This window comes from Dipteris shenzhenensis, chromosome 26, assembly GCF_047967505.1.
Source record: "Dipteris shenzhenensis isolate YYH24624 ecotype China chromosome 26, Dip_SZ_1.0, whole genome shotgun sequence".
NCBI lineage: Eukaryota > Viridiplantae > Streptophyta > Polypodiopsida > Gleicheniales > Dipteridaceae > Dipteris > Dipteris shenzhenensis.
This window is the reverse complement of record NC_141621.1, coordinates 1,045,878-1,057,009: the sequence shown is the minus strand read 5'-3', so window position 1 is coordinate 1,057,009 and position 11,132 is coordinate 1,045,878. Positions and strand designations below refer to the sequence as shown.

General features: G+C 42.8%; 1 protein-coding gene and 1 pseudogene across 1 annotated transcript; both read left to right on the top strand.

The window, feature by feature from the left end:
• The first annotated feature begins 8,593 nt into the window (after nucleotides 1-8,593).
• Nucleotides 8,594-9,581, top strand: LOC147884512 (uncharacterized; annotated as a pseudogene).
• A 665-nt stretch (nucleotides 9,582-10,246) lies between these two features.
• Nucleotides 10,247-10,809, top strand: LOC147884511 (uncharacterized). Its single transcript, XM_087397991.1, has 2 exons — nucleotides 10,247-10,255; nucleotides 10,330-10,809. The coding sequence occupies exons 1-2, from the start codon at nucleotides 10,247-10,249 to the stop codon at nucleotides 10,807-10,809; spliced, it is 489 nt and encodes a 162-aa protein (XP_087254117.1).
• The last annotated feature ends 323 nt before the right edge of the window (nucleotides 10,810-11,132 follow it).

Genomic DNA, 11,132 nt, shown 5'->3' with positions numbered 1-11,132 from the left:
ATACCAAGTCTACGCATCGCAATACAGGAACGCATGGGTGATCATGAGTCCTTGAAAGAAAGGCTCTGTCAGTTGGAAAAGCATACAGAGACAAGACTAGTCGCTTATCATGCCATGACAATAGAAAAACGTCGAAGAAAGGCATGGTTTGAAAGGAATCTGAAAGCTAAAGACATCAAGGAAGGCGACTTAGTCCTGTTATACAATGCTAAAGTACACAAGGGAAAACTGAAGTATCTAGGTCAAGGACCCTACCGAGTACGAAAGATGAATCCCATCGGAGCTGTGCTACTTGAAACACTAGATGGAGTCCAATTCAACACAACAATAAATGGGAGCCGACTGAAGCGCTACTACATCAACACGCGAGCCATCCCCGACAAAAACGAAGATTTGGGAAACCAAGTCTTCCTTAGTTAGGATTAGATTGTATCACGAGCACTCACTTGCATATGTACGTCTTCGCACATATAGGTAGCCTCAATCGATTTTACCTAGAGCTCAGGATTGGTGAATGAGTTCTAGCTGCCCTATGAAAATCCCAGCAAAAAAGCATATAGTTAGTCCCTACTTAGCTACTAGGTCACGTGCACTCACACGCTTTCGCTTAGACACATAGATGATTGCATGAATAATTGTACCACACACTTTCATTCCACACTCTCAAAAGATGTATAAAAAAAAAAGGATCTCTCTCCCACACACACACAGAAAGGTCATACAGGCATGCCAATCAATGTAATGATCAATGGTACACTACATGTACATGGATGCAGGTTTAGAAAAGATGCCGCCACTAAAGAGGATGTGCAGAAAGAGCCCACCGCCTCAACCACGGGACCCCTCCAGAGTTCGTAGCCATCTACATCCTCTCAACCACGGAGACCACAGGCGTTCGTGGTCCAAAGCGATAGCTCCGAAGAAGATTCAGTGCATGTCCAAGCAGAACAAATGCCACCCCAGTCACAGCCGGCCTACACAACTATTAACAAGGCCCAATCATTAGAACTTGTCTGGCCACCCACCTCGACTTATGCTCTTTCCCAGGAAGCAACATCTTACTTAGAGCAACGGGGTCTAGGCAATTTGCATGAGAGCCTCAAATCCTTGGAGGACAGTCCTATCATGACCACCTACATCAAGGACTTTCTCCACTCTTACTACTCCAGCAATGCAACGGATGGCAAGTACGGTACAATCACTGTACAGCAGAGCCCACTGAACATTATCCTCGACAGTACAGTCATTCAAAGGGCTTTCTCTCTGCCAAAGAAAGGTGGCGAATACCCTAAAAGGTCTGCGGATGCAAAGTTTATCGAAGTACAGTCTCTCCTCACCAAGGGTACCCTGATCCATAGAGATGGCATCTTGCTTTGCACAATCCTTGACCCTCGCCTCAAAGAAGCAGCACAATTTCTCTCCACCATCCTGGGAATAAAAAATGGCAAGGAACGCTCCCTTCCACTCCGCACATTTGTTTTGCTGAGTAGGAAGCTCAAACAAGACTGGGTCCAACACTTTGTCATTTTCTTTACCAAAAAACTCGATGGTTCTTTAGGCCAGAAATGTAAAATTCCGCACTTATTGGCTATAATCATCAAAAAAGAACTACAAGAAAGAGAAATGACTCTGCCCCAGTCTCCAAAGCCAATTGAGGAGTTGGACATACCCTTCTCACCAGTATGGGAGCCATCATCAACTGCTCCAACTATCACATTGATAAGTACAGATGCCTTAACAGAAGTTCCTATTCTGGAAAGCAGGATTGCAGAATTGCCCCAGGAAATGCTTCAGCTCGGTGCACAACTGCAACCACTAAGTCTCCACCAACAGCACCAACCCGAGCTTGAGACAAGGTTGGCACCCGAACCTGAGGCACCAGAGCTTGCGACCACATCAGCACTCGAACCACCCATCGACGCCATGCCAGTCGATGAGCCCCAAGGAGAACTCGTGCCAGATCAGCAGTATGACTATTGTCCACAAGGGAGTGAAATGCCATTGGAACAACCTCTCCCAAGTAATACAGAACCCTCGGGATGGCTACATGGGCACCACTTGTATCAGCAATATCGCCAGACCTCATCACCATCTGTCATTCTCCAGCATCAAGCTAGCCAAATGATCCAAATGTCAGAACTCTTCACTAGCTTGGCTAAGGAAGCATATGCAAGAGAATTGGAAAGGCAGACGGCATCAGAAATCGAAGACCAATTCCAGGCAATCGCCATAGAGGTCAAGACACTTCGGGCACAGATAGATGAGAAGGAGGTAGAAGAAGTGCGCATGAACCAGGCTCTCCAAGCTCAAGAGAAGGCCGTAAGGGATGTGACCTCCAACCTCCACCAAAGTCAAACACCGCTGACTGCAGCAGTAGAAGCAATGGCAATCCACAAAGAAGAACTCCAGGATTGCAAGGACAAGCTTGAAGACATGCAACAATCTTTGGCAGTACGTGCCTTTAGCATTGATGAGCTTACAAGGGAATGCCGACTCTTAAAAGACCAACTTGCTACTGTTCAAGAGGCCAGCACTTCACAAGCCCAGTTCTTGGACCAATGGTCCAATACCACTGAAGACATTCCTCAACAGGCAAAGGTCACCTTGCAAATGAAAAAGCTTAAAGAGGCATACACAACCATCTACCATCAGTACAAGGAAAAGATGAATGAGATGCACTCCCAAAAAATAGCCATCTCCAAGCTTGAACTCCAATTGCTAGTGCGCAACAATGAGGCATTGGAAGACAACACCAATGACGGCCCACTACAATGCACAACCGTGGTGTATGAAGAGCTTGTGGCTGCTCTACAAATGGAAGATCACCTCCACGCACGCGTGCTTATCCAATGGAAGCAACTCCAACTCAAGATCATATCTGCTCATCCAACAATCAACTGGAAATGATCCATCGGGATTAAAACCCTGCGCATAATTTGCCAAGACTTGTCTGAAGATGATAAGAATATCTTCTGCCTGTCTACACATGCCGGGTTTATAACTCTCAGGACGGATGCTTTCATTGCATATGCCTGCCTCATGGGTAGTCCTCCCCTCAGGGTTATTGCAGGTTTGTTGCCATTGCTGCAAAGGCCATCCCTTTTATTTGCACGGTATGACATAACCGACATCCAACCCATGCAGCTGATCATCCCATCGCACCAGCAAAAAGAAGTGTCGGACGATGACAAGGCCTATCTCACATCCAACTTCCCATATCTAACCACTCTTTCTGCCAACATCATAACCTCACTTCCCCTTGCTGCTACCACCCTCTTAACCTTCCCCGAGCTCCATCCTAACATCTATTCCCTCCATCGTCTCTTTGCTCATGCCTCTCACCATTTTCAACTTACCCAACAATCACAAACTTACGAGCCCCTCACACCTAGCTTTTTCCCCTCCCTTGCTAATCCTACCCTTGAGGATTACCAAGCTGCTCAAACCATTTGCCCATTTCTTCCCCCCCTCCCCTCTGCTCCCCCTTTCGCCACTATCACTCAGCCATATTTCTCCCCCATGTCCCCTGCTTCTCTCCCGGCCCCGTCATCACCTCCGACACTTCTGGTGCTTCCATCAACAGAAAATGATGCAGTATTTGATTTTGAATATCAAGATCCGGATAATCCAATTCGTACACCCATGCCAAGTTCCAATGATGGGTATGATTTTGATGAGATACCACTTCCCAGTAACCCCATCAAGGAATTTTGGAGCAAATATCCTGATATGAAAACTCGCGGTGGATGGACCCTGGGTGACTTTCCTACCAATCTTCGTCAGCACCAAATAAGTGAAGGTTGGATTAGCAAATTGGATCCACAACCTGATTGGCGCCGTCCCAAGCTCTTTGATGTAAGCTTCTTAAAGGAGTACTTACGGGCACCTCCATGTCTCAGAACCCATCCCAAGTTCTATGCAGTTCCACGGCGTAAAAGATGGGAAGCCAACATACACACTTTGGCTGAAGATCGAGTCATTAATTGGCCAATGATCGAACCCTACTCTGGTGTAGAATGGACTATCCAAGGCGCCATGATCCGAGCACTTCAATAGCATGAACAAACAATGCGCGGCAACATTGATCGCTTCCTTCGCCAAAGTGCCATATTCTGCAAAACATTAGCATTAATTCTGGAGGTCCCATGTTACCCTGATTCCCATTTGCCTCCACTCAGCTTTAATCCCAATGAACGGATTGATGCTCAGATTACAAGCCGACTATATCAAAGAGTGATCTTCTTGGAGGCACGCCACATATCTCTGTTCAAGCAAATGGTAGATAAAGGCTACCTAGAAACTGTGCAAAAATTGTATGGTGCTAAGGCTCTACAGTAGGACCGACTGGCACGACACAAGTTCCACAGCCACTGGACTAAAAACATGGCAACCCAGGTATGTGATCGCAATAAGCCATAACCCAAGGACGGGTAATCAAATGGATCCGGGAGTATGTTGACTCTGTGCCAACATGAACTTATGAAGAAAGAGAAGGTGTTACAACTTTGTGTTACAACTTCTAGACACAACTTTATGTTACGACTTTGTGTAACAACTTTGTGTTGCAAGTTTGTGTTACAAGTTTATGTTACGACTTTGTGTAACAACTTTGTGTTACATCTTCTACATGAAGAGAGAGAATGTGTTACGACTTTGTGATACAACTTTGTGTTACAACTTTGTGATACAACTTTGTGTTAAGACTTTGTGATACAACTTTGTGTTACAACTTTGTGATACGACTTTGTGTTACATGCAGAGAGAGAAGCTCTCCAACTTGTATAAATACCCCATAAAAACACAAATCCTTTCCCGGCTATGTACTGAATTTGGATGGTGCATCTCCCCAGGCGATCAAAGACATCCTCAAGATTTTATATGGACATATGATGTCCCTGGTTACTGTGTATCACTGGAATCTGCGTGATGCTGCGGTCGAAACCACCAAAGGTTTCACTGGTATATTGGCCAACTGGTGGGAGTTCCTCAGCGAAGAAACAAAGGAACAAATTTTCAACAGCCATGATTCCAACCACCAGGCCAATGCTCCAGATGCCCTCATTGCGGCGATCTCAAATCAATTCCTGCCCACTTTCACCGACGACAGAGCTCAAGCTTCAAATGAGTTTTTCACCCTCAAGCTCTGCGATCTCTTTCAGCTGGCACAATATAATGCCCATGCACAGCAACTTGTTTATTGAGCGGGCATTTTTGTAGATGTCTCTGCCAAGCGTCATTATTTGTTCAGCCTTCCTCACAAGCTTGGCGAGGCTGTCAATTCCTTAATTGAGGCACAGACCAAGATCCTCAATTATATTGATAATCAGCCGACTGAGGTACACAAAACTGTCGCTGATTTCACTTTTGCTAATCTCTTTCAGCTTGTTCAGGTCTATATCCGTAAGCAGTGCACAGAATATGCCCTGAAGACCAAGTTAAAAGAAATTAGTCTGGTCTCGCCTGCTATCTGCCAGCAGTTTGTAGGACATCATGATTTCTGTCCTACTCAATCCTCCGGCCAGTTGTCTCATTCTTATTCTCATCGTCGCCGAGCTATTTCTTCCAGACGGACCCGTTGCTCTTGTGGTGGTTCAACAAGTTTTCTGCGCCTCCGTAAAATCCATTGGCACCACCGCTACCAGCGCCGTCCACAGCGTTTCCTACGCAAGTGACGTTTTCCTCCCGCGAAGACTTCCGGCTGTTTCATTTGCGGTAAGAAGGGCCATTATGCAAAGGATTGTCCGCAAAAACCGACGAATCCCCAGCAAAAGCAGCTCAAAGGTTTCTTTCCTCTGGTTAATGATCCTGACCAATGGGAAGTGGTGTCGCAAGGTGTGACAGACGAGTCCCTTTATGAATGTTCTGAATCCGACACTCCTGATTGTTTCAGTTGTCAATTGGCACTTCCCTCAGATACAGAGGTCAGTGTTTTTATGAATACTTCGAATATCATTGATCTGCTGGGAAGTTCTGATTCTGATACAGGTTCTGATAATCCTCTAGATATCATGGATTTCCCGCTTCAACACTTATTTCATTAATTTTGGACTCATATGTAAATGAAAACATGATTTATCACATAAAAGACATATTGAAAGTTTTGTGATTGCAGAATCATCCTACAAAGCGTCCTGCCACAATTATCAACAAGTAGAGAAACAAACCAAAAATTTACACAAGGAGAAATGCAAAAGGCTCCAAAAACATTGTTCTTGTGGCTCAAAATCTTCATGGGAAAAAGAATTATTATAAATATCTTTTCATTTTGTATTCAACATCATGAAGGTTCAGTCTTCAAAAAAATACTATTTTTGTGGTTCAAAATCCTCATGGAAAAAGGATTATTATGATAGCCCTTCCATTTTCTGTTGACCATCATGAAAGTGCAGTCTCCAAAAACTAAACCTCAAGGCATGCGGGACAATTTCTAGAATATCTCTTTTTTTCTCAAGGTGGCTTGGTGAACAAACATATTATTTCTGCTATCCAATCCAAGGTACGAAAGGAAGATGTAATAAATATGTTTGCATGGAATATAGGCATCCAATTTGCGTGATCGTCCAATGAAGTCTTCACAATTGCAAGAAGGAAATGGAGAAAAATGTCAACCTTGTATTCAATACCTTTTTGCATTGATCCTTCTGTAGAAACAATGAACTTAGCATGCTCCATGGCCTTCACAACTGTTGCGTCCTTAACAATGCATTTCATGACCAATGACCTCTGAATTCTATTTTCCATTTCTTTGGAGGTTTTGTTTCGCCATCTGATTGCTTTGCCATCTCGACGTCGAGGTCGATCTTCATGCAATACTATTGTTTCATCATGGGCTTGAATTGGTGAAGCACAACTTGCACCCACCATTGGAGTTGATACTCCTAATATGACAAACCCTGAGCTTGTCAACCTGGCAATCTCTACACTTGTCAAGGATGTCCCTGATTGAACCTTCTACTTTCCTGGTGATGGTATCGTCACTCTCGTGGTGAGAAACTTCATTGCTTCCTACAAGGTTGTTGATGGAGCCCCCAATCCGGCATTTGTTGCCTAACTGCTAGAAGCCGCCAGCCGATACCTCCCCCATCATTCTGAATCTCTCTCTCCCTTTTCTCCACACCTCTCCTCTTCACCCCTCCCTCTCTATCCCTCTGCCTCCTTGCCCCTCTCTGTACCCTCTCTGTGTCCCTCTACCTCGCTCCCTCCCTCGCTCTCGCCACTCTCCCCTACCCCTCTGTCTTTACCTACTCATGGCCCTACCTTTCCGGTGTATCGCCTTCAAATATCTGCCAAGCTCTGCTTTTTTCATTCAAAAGGAAAGGCAATCTTTCACCATTCTTTCACAATCACGCCTCTTGCCGACGTTTATGAGTCATCAAATGATGACTGGTGATATCCTTGAGAAGGAAGGAATGGACGCATTGCATGGAGAACGTGACTGCAAAGCTTCACGACACGTCCTCTTGACATGGAAGTTGAATAGGTGCACAAGCAAAGCTCAGGAACCATTCGAGCATCCCCCCCCCTAACACAGCTTCGTTCCTGGTGGGAGACTACTGTCTTCACACGCATCCAATGATAGGAAGCGAGGCCTTTGTTGTAGTACTCGTTGCATGGAATGCTCATGGCACTTTGAGTCTTGGTCGTTTGTGTCCTGATGCTAGCTGAAGGCGATACACAGTGTAGTTTGTGAGAAGAGATTGTGTGGCAAATGGCCGTCTCATTGTTACCCTATCTTTACGTGTAATACTACGAGAATGATAGCAAGATCATTGCGCCCTCGATTTGTTTGAGCACTGTGGAGGCACTGTGAGCCTTTGCTTATGGCCACGCGGAATGGAATAGAATAGGAACTAGTCTGTATGGTTGAGCATTGTTCATGCCTTAGTGCCGAATCGCTTGGGTATTTGGGAAATGCCCTTGATGCTGTGTGGGCAACACTAGAACTTGGGATGCATAGCGTGAGTACTCAAAATTTTGTTGAAAACAATAAATGGTCAGAACTTTTGGGTGCACCTTGCTTTATGGAAAAAGTGGGGGATATGGCATGAGTTCTCGCTTGATTGAACACCCCTTGGTTATTGGCTTAGAGGAATCAAAAGGCTTGTAAATAAGGTCGAGTATGTTCATGGATTTCTCATTCTAACTTTTATGAGTCATCAAATGGTCGAAAATGACATGCTTTCTGCTTGATCTGCATTTCTAGGTTACTACATGCGTGGTTTCTACATGTTCGATGAGGGAGATGTAGATTCGCTGTTGTAGCCCGATTTTTAGTTTTCTATCCATTTACTGTGCAGCTTGTTTGTTGTAGCCATATGTTATGTTCGAAATGAGTCTGGTATGCCTTGCCTTTAATTTTCATGAGAGCCCTTAATAAAATTAAAGGCCAATAGACCCCTTTCGTCGATGAAAGGGGTCTATTGGCCTTTAATTTTCACATTTGCCCTAAGGCCTCCTTGTCCCCTTGCCACCCCTCCTTGCCTTCTTTCCCTTACACAACATAGTATATCCGAGATATTGTATGCTTTTGTGGTTAATAACTCGTTCCTGTATGCTTAATAACTTTTCCTTGTATGCTTTTGTTGTCCAGCTAGTCTCCTCAAGCCTCATCATCTCGTCAAGTGCAGCTTCAATTAGCAGCATCATGATCAAGCTTCAGGTATTTTCTATTTTGAAGACTCTTGGGCTTTCTTTGTATGCTATTGGAGTAATGCCAAGACTTAATTGATCTTGTAAGTCTATTCTATGCCATGTGAGGACTTCTTTTCCCTTGATTTTTTTAAATGCATTTTTGTCACATTGGCAGGATGGTAAAACTAAAAACTTCTAAGAGGAGGGGGAGAGGTGGAAGAGGAGAATGAGGAGGCAGGAGAGGTGGAAGGACAAGTAGCAAGAGGAGTTTGCAAGTGGAATCTACACCAAATTTAGAGATTCAAAAAGAGGTTGAAATTGGAGTTGAAGAGGATAAGGAGATGGAAGACTTTGAAGACACTACTATAATTGTGGAGGAATCTTCTAAGAAGAGAAAGAAAGAGGATAAACAACTAGATGAGGAGTTTGAGCAAGAGTTTCCTACTGCACTTGATATTGGCCAGGGGAAGGATGTTATTGAATCTCTTGCAATCAATCCTGGAAAGATTTCTCCCTTGATCCCATTATGTCTTTGTGTTGTAAACACAAGAGTGAGAGGCCTACGAATTGATATGGATAGCCTAAAGCAAGCCCTAGAGGCTGAAAAATATATTCAACAGAAGGGAATGTTTATTTTATCTACAACACTTCCGGATGGTGTTTCACAACAGGTGACAGATGAAATTGAACAATCATGGGATTCTTGTTGGAGGGATGTAAATGCAGAGTTTGAGGCACAGATTGTTGATGATGCTAATTGGTCATTTTTATCTCAAAAGATATTTTTTGTGTGGGAGGGGAATCACCATACTATTGCATGGATGTCTCTAATTGAAGAGAAATTCAAGACATCAAAGGCATGGCATATTTGAGTTTTAGCAAGTTTTATTACTCCAGAGAAAGAAATAGAAATGAAGCTAATAGCTGCTCTTCAAAGGTTCAATCTGTAAGTGCGAGGTAGAAGAGGTTTCTTGCTTATATGTGTTAACTTTTTTCGAGCTTCTAAGGGTTTTGTGAACAATTCTTAATATGTTTGAAGCTATATATTTTTTAATTTTTAGCCTCAATGAAACAGCAATTATTAAAACAAATCTCAAGGATTATTTGTACAACATGAAGACAATGTGTTTGTGTGATGAGAATGAGTACTTATCACTTTTTTCTGAGGAAGAAAAAAAGACACTTGAAAAGCATAGGGCAAATGAAAGCAGTAAAGGATCAAGTACTTGGTATCCTTTGACATCTCTGATGCTAGAGAGAATGGTATTTGCAGTAAGTTTCATACCATTTGTCATGGATGTCTTTTGAATTGGAACTAACTAATTCATTGTACTCATTCATTTCTTTGGAATATCTTTTAGCCACTATACAAGCAAGATTATGAGGCAAAGATAAAGGAACTTCAGCCAAATTTGAGTGTTGCTGATATGGAGAAAGCACTTAAAAGTATTTGAAAGGATGTGAATCTCAAGTATGGTCGAAAAATGATCAAGGTATGGTTTATTTAATGATTCTTAACATAAAGTTGATTTTTTAAAGTGTTCAAGTGTTTTTTGAGATTGAGAAAGAACTCATAATATTAAAAAAGGATGTGAATATGATGTTTGTTTAGAAAATGATCAAGGTATGGGATATGCAGGATTGTATGATTAGAAAATACAGTTGAGTGTGACGATTGCATGTATTGTTTATATGTAGATTTTGTCTATTGTCAAACCAACAAATGGTGAAGATTGGTTTAATATCTTGTGGAGCCTCCCATTTGATGATAAATCATCCATTGTCACATTGGAAAAGTTGTATAACATCTCCATTGCAAAAGTTTCGAAGGAGACACAACTACCAACCCTCAGAATCTTAGGGTCGGATTCAAATTTGAGAACAAGTTATGGAATGTCAAAAGCTGATAGAGAATTCATAAAGTGGATGGCGAAAGAGGCATGGATGGATCAATTGCTTTGTGAATCTGAGAGGTTACTCTCTCAGGTCTTGGTTGCTAGTCAACAAGCTAGCTTTGTGCTTCCTCAAGATCCTACATTGAGAGAATATTTTGGGGAAATACAAGCAATGAACAGACTTGAACTTTATGAAGATCTAAAGGATTCAATGACTGTTGCTACAGCTGCAACTAGACAAATGGAGATGACGAGGGCATCTCGACGATTGGTATTTAGGTAAGCAATACATGTTTTTTCCTTCAATTAGAAATCCATCCTTAAGTATTTCCCTTTTGTACTAAGACTCTTATTGTATGCAGATTCTTGCAATCCTTAAAAGCTATTGGTAAGATTGAAACATTGTTGCCCATATGTCGAGTATGGACAAAAATTCAAGACTTAAAATTCAATATGTACTCTCCAAATATGATAGAAAAAGAAGGGAAGCAAGTGCTCTCTGAGTGGGAGAGAAAGAACTACCCGTGGTGGCTCGATATGAAAAAAGGATGTTGCATCGAGGAGGAGGTAGAGCTGTACAAAGCATACAAAGGGAGAGATGGGTTC